At 37.1% G+C, this 22,843-nt stretch overlaps 1 protein-coding gene across 1 annotated transcript in view; it reads right to left on the bottom strand.

Annotated features, from left to right (window-relative positions):
- f13a1.L (coagulation factor XIII, A1 polypeptide L homeolog) overlaps nucleotides 1-9,056 on the bottom strand; it is an 88,409-nt gene extending 79,353 nt beyond the window's left edge. The window contains exons 1-2 of the mRNA XM_041566278.1: nucleotides 8,905-9,056; nucleotides 4,443-4,611 (exon numbers count right to left, since the gene is read on the bottom strand). Coding sequence (XP_041422212.1) covers nucleotides 4,443-4,593 — 151 coding nt within the window. The 5' untranslated portion in view covers nucleotides 4,594-4,611; nucleotides 8,905-9,056. The remainder of the gene's footprint in view (nucleotides 1-4,442; nucleotides 4,612-8,904) is intronic.
- Nucleotides 9,057-22,843: the final 13,787 nt, after the last annotated feature.

A 22,843-nucleotide genomic window follows, 5' to 3' on the forward strand; every position in this document is an offset into this window, starting at 1 on the left:
GGCAGTAGATCACACTTGTCACTTTTGCGCTGAACACTTGAAATGATGCCAGAGGGACATCTTCACAAATGCCAAGAATTTATGCATTGTCCCTTATGACCACAATGATGTTGGAATTCTGGGGAAATGCCATATTGTTGGGATAAAACATGACGACTGGGCTTGAACTTGCACTTTGCTCACACCATTTAAGGATTTGAGTCCTGTTTTGATTGTCATGAGTGAACAGCAAAACATTTGCAAAATGCAATGAAGTCTGCTTTTTTTTGCAGTTATTATTAGCAAAATGCATTAGTTAATGGCCAGTCAGTGGGCGTTTTATTTTTGGCTTTGCATTGATGCATTGATCTGCAGATCACTTTTCTTCACAGAAACTAGGAATGTGTACCTTGGGACCATGATCGTCTCTTGAGGGATCTAAGATTTGCATAGTCGGATGGTATCCTTGGCTCCATTGTGGTTAATCATTTAATGATGGAAATTAATAGAGTTTAGTAATGATATATTAATACAATTAAGAAGGATCTAGGAACCTTGCCTTGTATGTCCTTCAAAATTACCAAAACCTACACACACGTATGTGTATATATATATATATATAGGAATAGTGAAGATCGCACTCGCAGGTCTTAATGTAGCAAAAGAAGTTTAATGTGGACAAGTGCTGATGTTTCGGCTGATACAACAGCCTTTCTTTGGCTGTTGTATCAGCCGAAACGTCAGCACTTGTCCACATTAAACTTCTTTTGCTACATTAAGACCTGCGAGTGCGATCTTCACTATTCCTAATTGATGTCACCGAACTAAGACTGCACCCAGGCACGCTTGACCTCTATTTCGTGAGTGCCGGTTTCCTGTTCTATATATATATATATATATATATATATATATATATATATATATATATATATATATATATATATATATGCACTGACGGTCAATTGGAGGGGTTGAACTTGATGGGCTTTTGCCTTTTTAACCCAGATTAATTATGTGATTAATGTAAATGGATGACCACATCAAACACTGTGGGTTATGCAAAATACATTAGCAAGTACAATTAATTTATTCTTCTTGTGCTGAATCAGTGTCTAAGCAGTTTGGTGTTCTCAGAGACTACTAATATAGTAAGCCTGCAGTCCATTTTAAATCAAAGTGCCTCCCTACACCTGTTTAATAGGTCTGAATGAAAATGATTTAAATAAAACACTTGGTCAGTATATATTAAGAAATTCTAGGGGCAGATTTTATGAGGGTCTGGTAGGGGTAAGACATATTGGTGTGTCCCTAACCCCCCACACCTTTCCTTTTACTTAAGTGTTTTTCAAATGCACAAGATAGGGGGTGGTAGAGGCTGTAGGCAGTGTGCATGAGGGGCTTGGATCTGCCCTATGGCATTCTGAAAGGACAGGGATAGCCTGTGTCCCCTAACACTGCAGTGTACACATTGGCCCGATTTAAGATTTCCCGAGCCTTCGTGTTCGAGCGTTCAAAAAACATCCAAGAGTTCCTAAACTCTTGCATGGTTCATTCCTTCAAATACCTTGGCTTCCTGTAATGATTAAACATTAACATTTTCTTATGTGTGTTCTCGGTTATACTTTACATCCAGAGCACTGTGGGTTTATTGTTTTGTATTATGCAATTTCTTAATCATTTCTGCTGGAACATACACTACCAGATAGAGTAGTACTTCTGCTTTTATGAGTGCACGTGCTTTCTTTAAAAAAAGAAAAGTATTTAGCAACGATCTAACAAATGTAGCATGGTTTAGTAAGGTTTTTTTGGGGGGAGGGTTTAGGATGGAACAAACTGAAGATAAGAAAATTATAATGAAGTTCTATATTTGTGAAGCAGTTTCTATATACATATGACTTTAGGTGGGGTTTTGAAGATTGTTTGTGTTTCAGGAGACCTATAGGAAATTGACTTTTGCCTGACCTATCATCTACCTAGTCACAAAATGGTACCAAAGGTGGAAAGCTGTCTGTGTCAGTATTGCATACACATTCACTCAGCTTTTTACGTTTTGGTAGCTGAGAATGGGTATGGTGTAACAGTGCTTTGTTCACAGCCTCATGCAGTCATTACACTTCAGTCATGTGACTTGTGCCTGCACTTTAGGAGAGAAATGCTTTCTTGCAGGCTGCTGTTTTTCCTTCTCAATGTAACTGAATGTGTCTCAGTGAGACATGGGTTTTTACTATTGAGTGTTGTTCTTAGATCTACCAGGCAGCTGTTATCTTGTGTTAGGGAGCTGCTATCTGGTTACCTTCCCATTGTTCTTTTGTTTGGCTGCTGGGGGGGGGAAGGGAGGGGGGTGATATCACTCCATTTGCAGTACAGAGAGTGATTGAAGTTTATCAGAGCACAAGTCACATGACTTGGGCCAGCTGGGAAATTGACAATATGTCTAGCCCCATGTCAGATTTCAAAATTGAATATAAAAAAATCTGTTTGCTCTTTTGAGAAATGGATTTCAGTGCAGAATTCTGCGGGAGCAGCACTATTAACTGATTCATTTTGAAAAAAATTTTTTTCCCATGACAGTATCCCTTTAACAATAAATGACTCTATGTAATTGAACTTTTTTACTCCAGCTCCAGGGTTTTGGGAAAAAGTAAATGGCTATGAGTGGGTTAGGGAGCCACCTGGTGGGCTTTAACCTTTTTAATAACCTAAAGGATGTGGCTGATAATTCTTAATATGAAATAATGCACATTACATCTTTGAATTTCAGTTTGCTAACATTTTTTATTATAAAAATATAAACAAAAATGGTACATTTCCCCCATATTTATAAGCGCATTATTGAGTTCATGTCGTGTCTTAAAGTGTTTCTTAAAAATAATTTGCTTTATTGTCTGTAGTAGGCACTAGAAGCCCATATAGGAGACAGTAAGATCAATGTTTAGAGATAAAAAGAGTAGACCTTTTGGTCAAAACTAGATATAGGTTTTTCTATGATGAACAGATGTAATAAGATAAGAGGAGAAATAACATTTATATGCTTTTGTAAGTATTAGTACCTCTGGATATATATATATTAAAAGGGGAAAATATAGTTTGGCGCTGTTTAATAAATATATTGTATTTTAACCATAATATGTGCCATATAAATACATTTGCCTCTGATTCACTAATAAATATTCACATTCCTAATAAACTTCAGTAATGCATAAAATGTTTTTTTCCAAACCACTAAGTCCATATTGTAAGGATCAGCCCGGGACTCGAATCTTTATTTCCCAGATTCTGGACAATGTGTGTTCTTTTGAGCCACTGGGGGCTCTTTGAGGCTGATCCTTAGCCTTGTGTGTCTTGTGTTTCATGTACCTGTCAGTTTCTAGTGTGTTCCTCCCCATTCTCCACCCACCTCGTTTACCCTCATGTGTTTCCCATTCCCAATTACCGTCCCTTTATTAACCCCGCCCTGAGCTTTGCTCAGGGCTGAGTCATTAATTGTAATCGTATCCTGTATCTGGTCACTGTATCTTGTTCCTGTGATTCCTTACCTGTATCCCAAGCTCCTGGATTCCAAGCTCCTGTGTTGCCTTGTTCCAGCATTGTTTCCTTATCCTCACCTTCCTGGTAATTACCTTATTTTGAACTGTTCCTGTGTTATTTGCAAGCTCCAAGTAAACCTGCTTTATTTTCACCATGTCTGCCTCCCCTATCATCTATGGGTACACCCCTGGGCTTCCGCCATATCCTCTCCCAATGGAATGGCTATCCACTATCACAGCGGTTCCACGCTGTAACCCTTACACATATAAACTCGCATTAACAGTTTTTAAAGGCTTAACAGTTGGTAGAGTGTTGTTTGCACTAGAGATATAACTTGTCAAGGGGAAACATATTGAATGTCGAGGATCACTCTGGATTCCCAGTTTGATTTTGAAGCCTATTCCTATAAATGTGGGCTTGAGTGTTATTTGGAAGTGAGATTTCAAAATGTTTCATTCTGTAGCTATTTCAAAGATGTATTTCTAGGTAAATTAAAAGCAAGTGACAAAATAATTATGTGCTCTGTGACTCTAGAAGGGATGACCGGTAACAATAAGTAGTCATTAGGATTGGTGACATTTTAGTCAATTTGAAGTTGTTCTACGTCAGGGTTTGCACCAATTCAGAGTGACAATTCATATGCGATTCAATTAACCTGCCCAATTAGTGAACTAATGTTCATGTTTCTGCTTTATATTAATTTATTGGCAGTTTAAATAACAGCTAACATGTTCATCAATTGAATGCAGCTATTGATGAGAATTAGGAAACAGCTAGTGATACTGAGATTGGTACCTAAAGAGCAGCCTGATCTCATGTATCAAGCAAGTAAATTAATTACCAATAGCAAGGAAAACTAATAACTATAACTCACTTAAACATATTCATTAAGATCACAATACTCATAGTAATATAGTAAATAAACTGTATTGTACCTTTTATGTTAGCACCCCTTGGAATGACACCAAAGGCTTCCATGGTGGGAACCTCATCTTCATCTGCGTTAGAGACATTTGGTGGGAGAGAACTACGACCTGTGTGACCTGGAACTGAAGACTTTTTCTTCTCCTTTTTTGCCTCTGACATAATGCCAAAATCTGGTAACTACAGGAGTAGTAAAATGATTATTTCCTAGGACACAATCATTGAAATTTTATATAATAATTAGCATTTCATAATTATTCTTCTGAAAAGAATATATTTTTTGCGACTTAATTCTGTTGCTGCTGAAAAGATTCAAATGAGTAATGGAAGTGTGCTTAGACGCTATTGGGAATAAGTAATAAAAGATTTATTGAGGGTCGAACTGAAAATTCAAGTAAAAACGCTCAAATTCAACTTGTGAATTATCCAAAATTTATTTTGATCCAATTTCGCTCTGGAACTCAAATGCGACTATTCGCCACCTAAAGCCTGCCAAGTTCATGTATAAGTCAATAGGAGAGGTCCAGGGACCAGTTTGGACATGTTACTAGCCTTCTTGACATACAAGTTTTTTTTCGGAGAAAATCAAGGATAGTCGAATTTGATTCTAATTCGATTTGAGTTTTTGAGTCAGTAAAATTAGTGCGAGTTTTGGATATTCGATTTACAATCGAATTTCGTGTATATCTGAATTTATTAGAGTTAAAAAAACTCACTTGAATTCGAAATTCGACCTTTGATAAGTGCTTTCCTGTGGCCTTTTTATCAACATTCGAACTCAAATTTAAACTTGCATTTTTGAAATAGTGTTTTCAAAACTTGCATTGTCAAGATTTAAAATGTAAAAATTCAGCACCTTAAAGCAGGCAAGTTCAAGGAGTCGGTAGGAGTTGTCCTAGGCAAAATGTGGCAAAGTGCTTTGTGTTCAATTCAAAAGTCTTTCCATTTTAAAAAAACAAAAAAAAACTAATTGTTTTAAAGTTGGTAAACCAATTGAAAATAATAAACAGAATACAGATTTACTGCATTTGACTCTTTTATGTTTTTATATTAAGTTTTTTTTATCAATTTATCAATAAGCGCACATTTGAGTTTTTAAAAAGAATATTCTAAAATTCATAAATTTGAATTTTGATAAATAAGTCTCCCAGCAGGTCTCCTAGGTCACCCATCTCTGGAGGCCATTAAAGCTAACAGATGCTGTTGTTCAGTGATCAGGTTAGATCCATGGATCTGTCTATGCATTTATCAGCACTGAATGGGATATTCTTTAAGCATAATCAAAGAAATGTAATTCTAAGTCACTTTCCAGTATATAGTAATTCATTATTTTCGATGAACTTTAAAATCAATGAAGATTTTTAGTTCATTTGTGTTGTTGTTTAAAATTATGTTTTCTTTTATAATGCTAAATCTAGGTAGAAAGGTTGAAGATTTTATACAGCCTGGCCATACATATAAATAGTCAAAATTTACTCATTCAATCAATTTTCCAACAGACTGAGCTGTCAGATCTTTATTGGAAGGTTCAGACCCATGCTGTTCTGTGCTGCCATATGACATCACAAATGCTGTTATTGGATCATTGAGTCCAGTTTTCCTTTGCTCCCGTGAACTATTTTGCAACTAGTCTTTAAATAGGCTAATTGTTTACACTGACTGCCAAACAGAATTTTTCGGGTGGAAATCCCCCTTTTTCCTATAAACCTCCCCTATTACGCAAGGATGTACTTTCCATATTGAAAACCCAAAGATAACATTTTGCCTAATAAAAGAAAATATAACTCTAAGCAATTTTCCAATGTACAATCATTCCAAGTTATATGTAACTGTAATTGCAATTGAACGCAGTAGCTGTCATTTGCACAGCTGGTTACGTTATAAGCAAACATGAAAAGGGCAGACATTGTGCTGTTTTTATAAGTGCTAAACAAAAATATGTTCCATGCGTTCAGCAATGATCTCATTGAAACAGAACCGTTGAACACAGAACAGGCAAGTTTTTCTTTGAATGATGCGGTTACCTGTAATGGGTTGCTGGAGGAAATTATGATTAAGCAATGCCGTAAACCTAAATAGTGATAAAGAATGTTCACAGTTGCAGTCCAGCAACATTCAGGTAACTCATGGCTAGATAATATTTATCTCCCCTTTAAAGGGGTTGACCTTTGAGTTAATTTTCAGTATAATAAAGGGGAATGATATTCTGAGACAATTTGGCAACTGGTTTTAATTTTTCATTACTTTTGGTTTTTGAGTTAATTCGCTTTTATTCAGCAGCTCTCCATTTTGCTATTTCAGCAATCTTGTTGCTAGGGTCTTAATTACCCTAGCAACCATTTGTTGATTTGAAGAAGACTGAAATATGAATAGGAGAGGACCTGAATAGAAAATGAATAATAACAATACATTTGTAGCCATCCAGAGCATTTGTTTTTCGATGGGGTCAATGACCCCCGTTTAAAAGCTGGAAAGAGCCAGAAGGATAAGGCAAATAATAAAAACTAAAAAACTATTTTCCTTCTTTTTGCAAAGCTGAAATGTTTTCTATACAAAATGTAGAGTATATAATATAGTAACACACTTTTTCTTCTACATCTTTTGCATCTAAAGCAAGTCACTTATTCAGCAAGGCATATGGTTGAAGTTTTATATGAAGAATGGGACACTTGGGAATAGCAGATAGGTTTTAGCTCTTTAATGTCATCTATTCAAAATAACAATTTTCTTTGGAGAAAAATGTCAATTGTCATTTACAATAATCCTAGCAGGCGGATTACTTTCCAAAACATTGTCCCTTATAATACGGACTGCATATGAAAAAAATGTGATATCAGTAACTTTCATTAAAAATAATGCATAATTAGAATTATATATCATATCATGGCCCGGTATTTTGCAGTTTGCAGTAAGGATGTGAGATTCAGAGAGAGCTGTGCCTTGGATTGATGGTATTTAGGGGCTCAAGTAGATCACATGGCTGTTGTAAATTGATAACAGGTAGAAACACATCAGAGAAGAATGTTCTGTGTTGAATGACAAACTGAGAGATGTAATATTTATAGGGCAGAAATCCATATCTTAGCCCCTTCCTGGAAGATTTTAGACTGTGCAATTAACTCTTGTCTTGCTAACCCCAGGCGTGCAATAGGACTGCTGGCCACGAGGAGTGGGGTGACCCTCCTCTTATTGATTAATGCAGAACAGATATTCAGTATATACCATTTTTATAATAATGGCAGCTTGGAGATCTCTACCCCTGCCCCCGCCATTTAGTACATATGTTTACAATGCATGTATATAACTAGTACTTATGTATTTTCATATATACATGCAAGTGTTGGAGCTATTGCTCATTTACAGGCAAAAATGAGAGATGCCATGTCACATGGGCAGAGAATATTGCTGTGGGTTCAACAGAGTCTTGTACTTAACCTCTACCATAAGCAGGTGATAATACTGTTGCTTTTTGCAGACATTGGCACTCCTTAGCTTGTGCATCTGGATGATGCACAAGCTAAGGGGCATTGAAGGGTAAATCCATATAGTCTCTAAATATTCATGAAAAATATGCAGATCTCTGAGAGATGGTTTTTACACTTTGAACCCTCCCCTCCAATATTAACTGAGGCTCCATATCTTTATACGGTACTGCTGAAAATATTAACATGTACTATAATTAAAAAATAATTATTTGCAGAAACTGCAACTTGTTTATATACTGTGATTACACTATTTCCCAAATATCATGGCAAATACCAAACACTTTGCAACCGCAAACCTCAAAATTAATGTTTACTGTGAACTACAAATGCACATTAAATGGGGTTTCTGCCCAAAAACTGGTTTTATGTTGAAGCAACTTTCTAACATACATAAGTCAACATTTTCAATGGATTTAAGTTATTTGTAAATAAAAACTGTTTAAAGCAGTAACTGCCTGTCTACATTCTCTGCACTACTGACTCCTGCAAGCCAGTTGATTAAGCTGATTAAAAGACCTGGAAGAGAGCTGAATTCTGTTACATACTTTAACAGGCAGACCCAGAAAACAGAAAGGGATTAAAAAAAAAACTTTTAACAGCAATTGCATTTCCAAATGAATAACTAAAAGTATTGGAAATCTTCAATGTATATATATTGGAATTTTGCTTAGAATTATATAGAAAAAAACACTACTATTTACATTAGTAAAACTACATTTAACACTTAGAATTATATAGAAAAAAAACATTTCTACTTACATTAGTAAAACTACAATGAACACATTTATCATATTTTAAGGAGTTAATTATAAGTAACAATAAGATTACTATTAAACTGTTAATTGTTTCCCTTGTCTTTAATTCCGAACAAAAAATGCTAAGTGTTTCAAATTTGATATTAAAATCATCTGGAGAAGGAACTGAAAAATATTGCTATTTTAATTGCTTTGTTTTAGTTTTATCCAATAATGAGTTAACATAATCATACCGTCCCTCCTTTGGATTGCTTGCAGTATTTCTTTTCTTTAGATCGAACTCTGACTTCTGTCTTTGTAACATGCAAGGCTTGCTTCTCTCCACCTCTTAGAAAACTCTGCTTCCATTGGTCCTTGCTGCTTTAAACCGTCCTTCCATTCCACATATATAATTATAAGCAGATTCCACTCCTGCTTTAAAAATAGTTTGCTATGACTAAAGAGGTCCTTGGCTGTAAAAAGGAAACAGATGACATTTGTTGTGTAACAAACAGGAGAAGTTGTGTTGCCTTGTGTCCGCATATAGCTTGCACTTAGGGGAAAATGCAGTGGTCAAAAACTAGATAAGTGCAAAAAAGAAGGCAAAAGAAAGAGTACTAAAAATATAAAAGTTTTAATGTACATTACATACCCTCAGTTACACACAGGCACAGATTTGAGTGAAGGCCCCAAAGGCCCGGGCCTGGGGCTGCAAGATTTTAGGGGCAGCGTGCTACCCAGCAGCAACAGGGGGGGGGTCAGGCACAAGGACCCTCTGGCCAAGGGCGCCAAAATTAGAAATCCAGGCCTGGTTACACACATAAAATGATGCCATACTGTGAAACAGGACTTCCATTTGCCTACAATAACAGACTGCTTAAATGCAGTGGTTCTGCTGCTGAAATACTAGTAACTGAACCTTTATATTACATGCACAGTAAGAAGTATTTATTTCTTAATTGTTACTTTATTCTCAATAAGAAAAAGAGAGGAATTGTCCTTATATATCTCTATATAGCACTTGAAATGTAAATTTTAATATATAAATATAAAATAGTTATGTCCAGACAAAATAGTTAAAACTAAGTAGGTAGTGGCATAAAAGGAACCCACTCTGGAAGGTAAGTGGTTAACAGCTGGCCGGTCTGCATGTTCAAGTTGATTTGGGCACCCTCTTAGTGGGATGTGATGTGGAATCTTTATGCATTTGCATTTGCACCCACATATGCCAGTATATTTATGGAATGGAGGGAGGTGAATTGGGTTTTGGGTGGCCATATGTCCCAATATACCCAATATGTATCTCTTTGGTTCCAATATATTGATGAACTGATATTTCTATGGACTGGTGATCAGTGCGGTTTGGAGGAATCTTTTGCTTACTGAATAATAATTACCCCAATATCAGGTTAACTTATAATATCAGTAATGTTAGTATAGATTTCCTTGATTCTTCCTTATCAATCAGAGAGGATGGTACCAGCTCTACTGATTTATTCCGCAAGAGTACAGCAACAAATGTATAATTTATATGTTGATCTGCCCCTGCAAAAAGTTTTATATTGACAAAACCCGTCATGGAACATGTAAGCTGTATTGATAATGCCTCGGACTTAGTTAAAGCTTACAAGAAACTGCCACCAGTCAGTAGGAATTTTTTTAATGGCCACAATAAATCAAGCAAAGGTCTTAAGGCTATAGGCCTCTTTAAAATTTCTTTGGGGATTAGTTGTGGCAACTTGGAAAAGGCACTCCTAACTAAAAAAAGTGAATGGATTTTCCCGATGAATGCCCTTGGTTCTATGGGATTTAATGAGAGTATTGTCATGAGTGTGTTCATATGAAATTATGACGACAATATTCTCTATATTTATCTCATGACATTTACACTCATGCTCTGAATGATGTATAACATCCTCACTCGTGTATTTTTGGATATTCCATATGACATTTTGATGAGTTTGTTGCAATTGCCTCTGATTTTGGGAAGATTGCCAATCTTAGCATGGCTTGTATAACGTGATTTGACAAGTATAGATACAGTATAATCCCCAGTGGCACTAACAGGATTACAGTATAGTAATTTTATTTTACATAATTTGGTGATATAAAAATGTATTCCCTGGTAAATTTCCATGGCAAAATCCTTTTTTTTTTTTTTGTAACTTATATTTTATTAGTTTTCAGCATGAGTATACAGAAAGGTGCGAAAACATATGGGCAACAAGTAGATAATAAAAGAAGAGAACAAAACAGAGAAAATCATACAGTGACAGCGGTTCAGGTATCCGCTTAGCTAGAGCAGCCATCATATGCCGTAGGTTCTATATCAAAAAGTCTCAATAAATGGTATCACCATCAGTACTAGCAGTGTTGAGAGGGAGTAGGGTTCAAATTGGGTCCCCGTTGATCATGGAGTGAGCAAGGGAGAAGGGTTGTTGTGTGTGGTATTCACCATGGTCCCCGTAGTTTGTACACTTGCTGAGTATTCCTCCCAAATTTGCCAAGTTTTTATGTATTGTTGTGCCGTGTTGGTAATTCTGGCTGTCATGTGCTCAAATCGTTTGTTATTTTCAACCCTGGAAATCACCTCTTTTAAGGTGGGAATCGCTGAGGACTTCCATTTAGAGGTTAGTGCTATACGGGCAGCAGTTGCGATGTGGTTAACTATTCTTTGAGCGGGTTTTGTAAATTTCGGGATTGGAAGGGCCAATAACAAGTGAGGCATTTCAATTTTCACTGAGATGTTCAAAACTGTACAGATCAGTTCGGATATCTCGTCCCAGAAGCCTGCAAGTTTGGGGCAAGTCCATAATATATGGTCCAACGTACCGGTCTGAGCACATCCCCTCCAGCAAATGGGACTAGTCTGTGGGTATATGTTGGCCAATCTATCTGGGGTCAGGTACCACCTCATCATGACTTTGTAAATACTTTCTTTTTGTTGGGTGCAGGTAACCATTTTGCGTGCATTTTCCCAAACAGTATACCATCGGTGTACGGACCATTCTTGCCCCAGAATTGTTTCCCAGTAAGTCATATACGAATGTTTCTGAAATGGGTCCTCTGGCAAAGTATTCATCAGTGTATATAAATGAGAGATCAGCCCTCTATGGGGATACGGGCTGCTTAGGATTTTTTCAAAGGGAGTGAGAGTTCTATTAGTGCGTTTGCTCATTGTACCCTCTATGAAATGTTTGATTTGGTTATAGTCCATTATCTTATCCGCTCCCCATTTACATTTGTCTCTCAGCTTTTCGTAGGGATAAAGTTTATAGCTTCGGGGGTCCACAAAGTCCATGATTCTGACCAGATTGTGATTAGCCCAATTTGTGGAGAAGGATTTTTGTAGCCCTGGAGTGAAGCCTGGGTTGGCCAAGAGCAATGTCAATGGTGAGGGGTAAGCATCAATCTTATATTTTTTAACACAGTGAGCCCAAATGGCCATTGTAAAGCGTATAGGTTTAGGAGCCAATGTCGAGAGTTGGACCTTAGGCTTCTCAGTTAATATAAGGTTGCTGATATAATAAGGTTGAGTCCAATGAGCTTCAAGTAAGGACCATTTAGTGGGAGCATAGGGTTGTAACCACGCCAAGACTTGTCGTAGGTGGGTTGCATCATAATATTTGCTAATGTCAGGAACAGCTAAGCCTCCTTGACTTCTATGAGCAGTCATAACTGACCTCAAGATTCTGCTTCTCTTGTTGTTCCAGATGAAGCCAATTATCTGCTTTTGGATATAATGTAACATAGTGACGGGTACTTTAATGGGCAGAGTTTCGAAAAGATATAACAATTTAGGCAGCACGTTCATTTTTACTGCTGCTATCCTTCCCAGCCAGGAGATATTATGTTTTTTCCAATCTTTCATGTCAGTTTCAAGTTGCTTCACCAATGGGACATAATTTGCTTTGTACAGCTTTTGATAGGTGGAAGTTAGATTTATACCTAAATATCTGATATGTGTAGATTGCCATTTATAATTGAATGTGGACCGTAGTGCTGCCTCGGAGCAAAATCCTTTTTTTTTTAATATGCTATTACGTTTCCTTAATTAATAACCACTGAACGATGTCCACTTGCCGTTACAAATCATTTTAAGCAGGGCATCAGAATTTACTTTAAAGGGATACTGTCATGGGAAAAAAATGTTTTTTAAAAAATGAATCAGTTAATAGTGCTGCTCCAGCAGAATTATGCACTGAAATCCATTTCTCAAAAGAGCAAACAGATTTTTTTATATTCAATTTTGAAATCTGACATGGGGCTAGACATAATGTCAATTCCCCAGCTGCCCCCAGTCATGTGACTTGTGCTCTGATAAACTTCAATCACTCTTTACTGCTGTACTGCAAGTTAGAGTGATATCACCCCCTCCCTTTTCCCCCCAGCAGCCAAACAAAAGAACAATGGGAAGGTAACCAGATAGCAGCTCCCTAACACAAGATAACAGCGGCCTGATAGATCTAAGAACAACACTCAATAGTAAAAACCCATGTCCCACTGAGACACATTCAGTTACATTGAGAAGGAAAACAGCAGCCTGACAGAAAGCATTTCTCTCCTAAAGTGCAGGCACAAGTCACATGACTGGGGGCAGCTGGGAAATTGACAAAATGTCTAGCCCCATTTCAGATTTCAAAATTGAATATAAAAAAATCTGTTTGCTCTTTTGAGAAATGGATTTCAGTGCAGAATTCTGCTGGAGTAGCACTATTAACTCTTGTGTTTTGAAAAAAACTTGTTTTCCGATGACAGGATCCCTTTAAATGGGACAAATGGTGGGCGGAAGGGTACCGGGCTGGTAGGAAAGGAAGGGTGGAAACCTGAACTGATTGTAAGGCTCACCTTACTGTTACCTGGGTACACCAGGTTTGACTAGTTACAATGGTGCTTTCAGCAGTTCAGCACACATAGCACCGTTATATTACAGCTGACCGGCCAGCTGTTAACCACTTACATCCCAGAGTGGGTTCCTTTTACACCACTACCTAGTTAGTTTTAACATTTTTTGTCTGGACATACAGTACCTATTTCATATTTATATATTAAAAGTTAAGTTTTAAGTGCTATATAGAGATATACGTACAACTTTGGTGGGAGGTACATTTATCATGGGTCTTACTATCCTCTCTTTTTCTTATTGATTAATTTACTGACCCTGCACACCACCGTGTTTCTCAAGTTGGCGATTGGTGCATACACTAATTTCCTAATTTTCTACTTTATTCTCACTGTTACTTCTTTATGCACTATAGAGCACAGAAAAGTCACAAGCAACGAGTCCTTGACTCAAAGCTTACTATCTACATTTAGTAATTGACACACAATAGATTTTTCCAATCTCACAAGGAACTGCCATTGGAAGGGAACAGAGTATTTTCAGTGACTTAACCAGTCAGTCCTTTGAACATAGTAACCTTTTAAGTTACTCTGAAATACAACCAATGAATACATTTTATCATACCATTACACAGTGTCTGGCTGGTCTGCCAGGGGCCCACTTTCCAAACTATTATTCCTCCTCTCCTCATTTAACCTCCTCATTCTCCTAGTCTCCTAATCTATTTACTATATTCTTCCATAATTAAGCATTTTTCCCCATAAAGAAATAGGGAAAGACCAAGAAATAGGCTAAAGGGCTAGAACTAGCAAAAGGGCCCACTGACACCTGGGCCCACCGGGAGTTTTCCTGGTATACCATTGGGCCAATCCGACACTTTTGTCACAAAGCATGGCCACCAATAATGAATAGCAGATATGGACAAATAAATTACAAATAAAGCAGACACAATATAAGTATATATGTACTGAATTTTTATATATGTACTGAATTTTTCATAAGGTTTACGCTTAAATATGGACAAACATTTAGTTTGTTGAAGTAACACTGCTGAACACAAATTACATGTGCATCAGCTATACATAGCTTCCTTCTGGCGCCTCATAACATTCCAATGCTTAATGACCCTCAGAAAGTATAAGTGTATCACTGACTGCAGTTGATATATACCACTCCGGTCTTATGCTGTTATCTCTGAATGAGAGCACCATTGATTTGTTGGCTAATCAGTTGCTTGCAACTACGAGTGGTGGCATATCCTAAAAAATTGGGAACTGACATGTCTTTTAGGCACGAAGCAGCAGGGGTTGTTAAGAGTTAAGAGATGGTGATGAATTAAGTGGGGCTCAGGATGGATTGGATAGGTTGGAGTGGGTGAAACACAGGTTGAGTGGGCAGAATACAAGAACAATATGAGGTCAGAGTCACGTTGAGGCCTGGGTGTGAAACAAATAAGAAAGTTTCAAGATACACAAGTGCAGGATTCACAGTATTAGAATAGAATAAGGGTTAACACATACGGGTTAGACCCAGAAATGCTAGAGCTAAGTATAAGCCAAAATGGTCGGGCCATTACGCAAGCAAAGTTGAATGGAATGTAAGCAGTGACATTTATGGGCAAATGAAAACTAATTGCAAATTGTCTCAGAATATCACTTACTACACCATACTAAAAGTTAACTCAAATGTGAACAACCCCTAAGGCTGCTGGAATTCATCAAACCCATTTGGACAGGTAGGTGGATGTGTATAATAAACCTCTTTACTTCCTTGCTAGCTCAATGGTTAATGACATTAGACACTACTGTTTTCATTGCACTGACTATAACGTTTCTTGTTAATATTACAAATGTATACATATCTACATAATGTGTGGTTTATTGTCTTTACATTGGGTATAAAAATCAATGCTGTTGTAGTTCCCAGGGAGTTATATGCCTGGTACCTAGTTTTAGCCCTGGGTGGAGGCACTTAACTTATCCAAACCCCGCAAATCTTTGGGATCTATTCTATTAGTGCCCCAGTGTGGCCCTGGATATTAGTGCCAAGATAGGGGTTACAGTTCCATTGTTCAAAACCTCAGTTGAAAGGATTGATGGGAGCAGTTTTCTGTAAGAATGGCTGAATTAGACATTAGCTATAGGCCCACCATAAAAAAATAAAGTTGAGAGGATCAATGCTCTCTGCTGGAAAATCATCAAGAAAAATGTTTTTGTGTGTTTACTAATTAAATATAACACTTGTAGATCATGACACCAATGGGCTGAAGTCCTACTTTATTTTGAACCCATAACTGGCTAGTATGATGAGCCTATGGTTTTCTGAAGACTATTAAAGTGGAAGATTGTTTCAGCAACAGTTTTCCAGTTTATGGATACTTTAATTATTTACTGCTTGTTTATTTGCAATATTGCAGCTCACGTACCAAGTTGTGGAGTGTTAACATGCCTATTCACTGACTCACTAAATGAGCTTCCAATTATGATTATTTTGTATTTTGACTTGAATTAAATTTGATGGCTGTGGCCGTTATGTAAGAATGATTTTCTGTTTTCCGTGGAGGCTTTTACATATGAAATTAATTCACTCATGGAGAAATATGCATCAGCTGCAGAACAAGTTGCTTAATTGAAAGGTCATTTTCTCCTCGAGCAGTTTATTTGCTGGTGATTTGCAGAGAAGAGAAAGGATATTTTAGTGCTAAGCATAGTCAAAGTCTGTATACGCTTTTTTGTCAGTACATCCTGTATGTCTGCTTTGCTTATCTCTTTCTATAATTTCCTGTCGTTTTAAGAGAAAAAAAACAGTATTTTTTCAGTTGTTGCTAATTTCCTTACTCCCATATTGCAGAAGCACAGGTGGGATACTTGGTAGCACCGGTAATCTGTCAAAGTTGCTAAGCTGTTCATAGACAGACCTGAGACCCTGTGAGATGTACTGCTGGGGCGGCCTTATGTTCATCTTGGAAACCACTAGCTATGGTGGAACCCTATTTATTTAGAAGTACTCTGCCTTTAATTCAATGACTATGTTAACTGTAAACACTTATAGAAAATGCGCTTGTTTGTAAATGTTTTGTAATTAACATACAATACATTAAAAAGATCATATAGTGAGGAGACACTCCACTTCAGATTTAGGCGCCCTTTAGCATTCCAGCCTTATAAATTACAGCTTGTAATGCCTATTTTGTTTTCTAGAGGAAAATTACGGGGGTTATTTATCAAAAATGTAATTTAGAGATTTGTGATGTTGTTTATGCCTCAAATGAACTCAAAGCTGAACTGGAATCATTGAATTAGAGGTGAAGAACCCAAAAACTCAAATTGATTGAGTTTTCTGCAGGAAAAACTTGATTTTCTTGAGTTGGTCGAGTTTTCAAGCAAAAAAACTCGAAAATCATGAAGGCTATTAACATCTTCCAATGGTTCAAGGGATCTCTGACATTTACTTCTACATGGCCTTGATAGGTTCTAGCTGAAGTATTTTTGAGCTGTTTCCAGCTTTGGGTATAATAAATCGAGAAACTGAAGTTTTTTTCGTCTTAGCCAAAAAATTTTACACTATGGGACAGATTTATAAATATTTGAATTTGGGTTTATACTGTCATTTGAGTTTTTGCGGTAAAAATTTTCATGACTATTAGGTCATTACATTTTTTATAACACTTGCATTTTGAAATTTATTAAGCTAAAAAAAGCTCATATAAAAATCAGCAGCTAAAAGCTAGCAAGTTTATGCATACATCAGAATTCAAGCAGTTTTAAAATTACGTTTTACATGTTTGCAGACTCTTAGTAGAATGAGATTTCACTTTAAGTTTTTTTAATGTTTTTAAGCGATCTATACTTTTATAAATCTGTCTCGTTAAAAAAAGCATTCTACTATTCAGTTTTAATGAGTGTGCAAAATCTAGAATTTTTTATTTTTGAAAATTAAAATTTGAAAATAGCTTGAATTCTGAACTCATTAACTTCTACAGATGTTCAGGTTTTATCTGAATTACAGATTAAGATTTTTCGATAAATCTCAAAAATTAGAGGTCGTAGAGACTTGAATCCAAAAATATTCATGATCTGTTTGCCTGTTAAAGTTAACCAAACAACAATATGTGAAAAAGTTCTTTAGCTACAGTATTTTCACAAAAAAGTATGGACTAAAACTACAAATTCCATCTGCTCATAATTTGTAAACAATGACCTTTATATACAAATGATATGTTTTCTAGTGTGTTGAACACAGATTAAATTGTATTGTTTTATCTTAAAACATTATGAAAATGGGAGACTATTACTACTTATTAAAAAAAGGCAAAAGTAACTAAATATACCTATCTATAACTTTGTAATACTTTTTTTTCTTAGCATGGACTGTAGATTTGTTGACTGGCAAATATTGATTAGTATTGTTGCAACTAGTTTCTGCTTCCTGCATAGCTAATTTAGTACCACCCTCTACTTGAGAAAATATGCCACCAGGCACATGCTGTAATTATAGTCAATGATTTCATTAAAAGGTTATAAATCTTGCATAAACTAGTAATAAGTCATTAAAAATTAATTAATGCTAAAACAAATGTTGAATAGTAGCTGAGGCCCTTCATTGTTATTAAAATCTTTCTTTTTCTAGTACAGTCAAGATTGATATATGTGTCATGAATTTATGCCAGATGTATCTGCTTTAGCCTATGTCCATTTGCACAGTAACTAGTATAGTGGTGCTGATTTTGTCCAAAAGTGAAATATAGGAATACAAAACCACTAACAGGACTTGTGTTGAATACTCATTGCTTACTGTATATAATTACATAACCAGGGGACTCCTCAATTGACCCTTCACTTGTAGCCATCCCACTGAACCCCATGGTTACATACCTTAATGAAACACCATGAGGCAGAAATGGGGTAAAATAGCCACAGCATTTATTCACATTTTATCAAACAAATAGGACCTTGCCAGCTTCACCCAATGCAATATTCCAAAGGCAGAATTGCATAAGAGATTGCTACTATGCTCTGCTGTTACTCAGTGAAGACCTGAGATCAGCACTATGTCATTATATCCACCACTGAGTATTAGGCTGCCTCTACCCAGGCCACAAAGACCCGGGCCTAGGGCGGCAGAAATTCAGGGGCGGCATTAAAGTCAGTTGCGCATGCACAATTGCGCATATTCATGATACGCGTATATATGCATGCACAAGTGGAGGGGGAGAGAGATGCGGAGGGGGGAAGCAGAAGCTGTGGGGGACGCAGAAAAAGAAGCGGACTGGGAGGGGAGAGAGAGACGCTGAGGGGGAAGGGGAGGGAGAAGCGAAGGGGAAAGCAGACGGGGAGGGGAAGGGGAGAGAGACACGGAGGGGGAAGCAGAAGGGGAGGCAGATGGGGAGGGGAGAGAGAGAGACACTGAGGGAGACGCGGAGGGGGAAGCAGAAGCTGAGGGGGAAGCAGAAGGGGAGGCAGACGAGGAGGGGAGAGAGACGCTGAGGGTAAAGGGGAGGGAGACGGGGAGGGGAAGGGGAGAGAGACGCGGATGCGGAGGGGGAAGCAGAAGGGGAGGGGGATGTGGATGGAGAGGGGGAGATGAGCAGAGATGGCCTAGGGGCACCCCGTTTCTAAATCCGGGCCTGCCTCTACCTACAGAGAGGATGGCCCCCAAACCTGCTACCTGCAGGAACTGCATCTCCCACCATGAGAGAAGTTCAGCAGCCCTGCCCCTTGGAAATCCAAGCATGGCTACCTAGCACAAGCAGTAGTAGCGTCTGTATCAATCAACCAACTGTGCAGCCACAGGAGAGAACATGCTTTCTCCCTCTTCTTAATTTATGTGTGCAGTACTTTGGTAAAGTCCTACCGCTGCTGTGACAAAACTTAAAATACGTTATCATATATCCACTGTTTTGATCCAGAGGAAGGAAAAAAACCCACAATATAACAGTGCATGCAGGAAAACATCCACATTTGGTTATTAATAGATAATATATGAGAAAATAAAGAAGAGAAACTCCTGACATTTCACAAAATATGCAAAAAAGGAGGACAGGTGGGTGGGATGTTTCTACCTGCTCAGAAGATAAGGAAGTGAACTGCTTCTTCCGTTGACATCACATCCCTCTCTTTGTCCACCACAGCCCAGCTTTCCCCTGCCTTAACGCCTTCCTCCTCACCCAATCACAGCTTCATGTGATTCTGCCAATCTTTAAATATAAACCAGTGTAATATGGCTGCTGGTCATTTGGATCCCTTGTCATGCAGCACCTGCATTTATAGTTCCAGTGCTTTCCTTTCTAGCAAGTATAACTTTTTAGAGGAACATAATAAAAGTAGTTAATGGAAAAATGTGTGCAGTACAAAATATTGTTGCTTTATGCGAACAACTTTACCTTTTTTTTGCAAATTTAATGTAGCATTTGCAAACCCAGAAAGTACCTACTGACCCCATGTGAAAGTGGAACGAAGATTTTATAGTTTGCACCAGTGTTCAATGTATATAAGTTTTTATATCAGCACCACATAGCTTAAGCACAGTCAGATTAAGAATATTTCATTGCAAAATGTGAATTTTTGTTCTTATTTATACAAATGATGTATTTTAATCTTATGGTTTTTATTACATTTCATCCTTAAAGTAAAACTATACCCCCAGAACGAATACTTAACCAACTGCGCTGTGAAACATGTTGGCGCTATATAAATACTTGTTAATAATAATAACAGATTACATTTTTATAATATTATTGGCCAATTAAAGAATCCTTCCAAACTGAAATATACATATCAGTAAATATCACACTTTTACTTCTTTTCCCTTGAGCCACCATTTTGTGTGCTCCTTCAAAAATCACCTGACCAGAAAAAACGGAAACAGGAAAAATTGTGGGAGTAAAATACTAAAATGTGTCCATTCATCAGCTGATGTGAATTAACAGGTATGTGTTTCTTGGTTTGTTTGTGTGCATCATGAATTGCATGATTCCAGGGAGCGCCTCATACTGCCAAACATTTACATTTTCTATTTATTCAATGGCACATACTACTAAAAAAGTATTTTTTAGCTGTTGTATGCAGTATATTTTTATAGAGACCTACATTGTTTGGAGTTTTTCTTTGAAGCTTGATTTACAATTGCAAGCACAAGTGCAAAGCTCTAAACTGGACTAAAATTTTAGCCTATATTGATGCCATTCACAAAGGTACACACATTGATACATTCTCCCAGTAACTTCTGGCCAGTCCCAAAGTCCCTGCCCAGCCGGCTATGATGAATTATTTGTAAATGCACACACATAAGCAAGGAATCCTAAAAATACCACCAGTTTAGACATGATAGTAGGTCCACTTGTGCTAAGCAATGCTGTTATTATTATTGTACAATCTGGAAGTAATGCCATCAAATGTTTTATGCAACTTGCACTCTGTTCAAGAAGATGCACACTAAAAAGCATACATATTGTTGAACTGCATGCAAGTTGCGGTGGATAACAAAAACAAAATTGCACTTTTCTCTATGTACTGTTTTCATAAGTGAGGCTTTTGATGAATATTAAAAGTTGTTTTAAATACTGGACTGGGGGTTGTTTCCAGTTTTCTCATCAATTATAGATTTGCATGGATTAATGCTCTTCCCAAAACGTGCTTTACAGAGTAGAGATCCGTAAAAGTAATGGATATAAACTATCTAGTGATTTTATAAACATCAAAACCATGGTTACCATGGAAATTAAATAACTCGGGGATGTTCACCATATGGCAAACAGAATTGGAATTTCTCTAAATCTGAAGAACATGCTTTTCTAAAGTATAATAACTTTTTTTATTATATAGAGGTGACCGCACACTCTCCTGCTTACTTTGGAATCTACACTACAGGTATGGGACCTGTTATCCAGAACGTTTGGGCCTGGGGTTTTCCAGATGACGGATCTTTCTGTAATTTGGCTCTTCATACCGTAAATCTACTAGAAAATCATGTAAATATTTGCTTCCAATAAGGATTAATTATGTCTTAGTTTGGATCAAGTACAAGGTACTGTTTTATTATTACAGAGGAAAAGGAAATACTTTTTAAAATCTGAATAATTTGAATAAAATGGAGTCCAATGAGAGGTTGCCTTTCCATAATTCAGTCAAAAATTTACCATACAAAAAAGTGTCTCATAAATCTCACACAATAGATTTATTCCCAATCAATTAATTTTTATTTTCCTGAGGTCTCCTGAATCAATTAATCAATCAAGTTCATAGTGTAATACATCAATTAATTTCATATCAGCACAAATACACATTAAATATGCAATAAATAAACTAATATAGTAGCAAAACCAATACACTAATTAATAAACATGTAATTAATAAATATATTTTCAGTTCATTCTTGTTACTACTTCATGATTATTTGCCTGTTAAAAACAATGGATGTTTTTGTGTGACAGTATTATTGGGGTGGTATTTGATATTTGTCCATTCCCAGACTTAATATAACTCAAAAAAGCCTAAATTTCATCAAGTGGGCAAAGATTGCCATCCACAACATGAAGAATCCTTATTTTTATCTGGCAAAATGAATGAACAATCTCAATATTTAAGACCAATAGCACTTTTCACAACAAAATCCTTGCTGAGATGTTTACACCCAAATTTTAGCAGTGTTGCTACCAATATGTTATAGCAACGTCACCGCAAATAATGCCTATCCACAGGGTGCTTTTAATAAAGAAAAAGTTGCTTGATGTAACAAATTGAATAGTAATGTTCACCCTTTCATTATTTTAGGCTTGCGTCACTTCCCATAATTCAACACAGTTCAAACCAAACAATTCGCACCCAGTTGTGAGCAGCAGTGTCGGACTGGCCCACCCGGGTACCAGGAAAACTCCCGCCCAGGTGTCAGTGGGCCCTCCTGCTTCTAAACATTTGGCCTATTTCATGGTCCTTGCCTATTTCTATAAGAATAAAGAGGCTAAATAGATGGAATAATAGGTTATAGTATGTAAAGAAAAGATAATAGGAGAATAGAGGTTGAGTGAGGAAAGGAAGAAAATAATACTTAGCGTAGGCCCCTAGTCTAAAGGTGTTTGGGTGGGCCCCTGGTCTAAGGGTTTTTGGTGGGCCCCTGGTGTTCCAGTCCGACACTGGTGAGCAGTGTCCATGCAACCAGTTCATTGCAACATCAATGCATACATTACCAATCCTTAGGGCACTATAGGTAGCGTAAAGGTCTCAACTGTCCTGCCAATAAGAGTTTCTCAATTTCTCCTTGACTTTTGTGTGTTAAAGATGACCACCATTAAAATTTTGCTCACATCAAACCTCCACGCCTCCGACCTACAGCATAATAAGCATGAAGTGGGG

The sequence above is a fragment of the Xenopus laevis genome, chromosome 6L (assembly GCF_017654675.1).
Source record: "Xenopus laevis strain J_2021 chromosome 6L, Xenopus_laevis_v10.1, whole genome shotgun sequence".
Lineage (NCBI taxonomy): Eukaryota > Metazoa > Chordata > Amphibia > Anura > Pipidae > Xenopus > Xenopus laevis.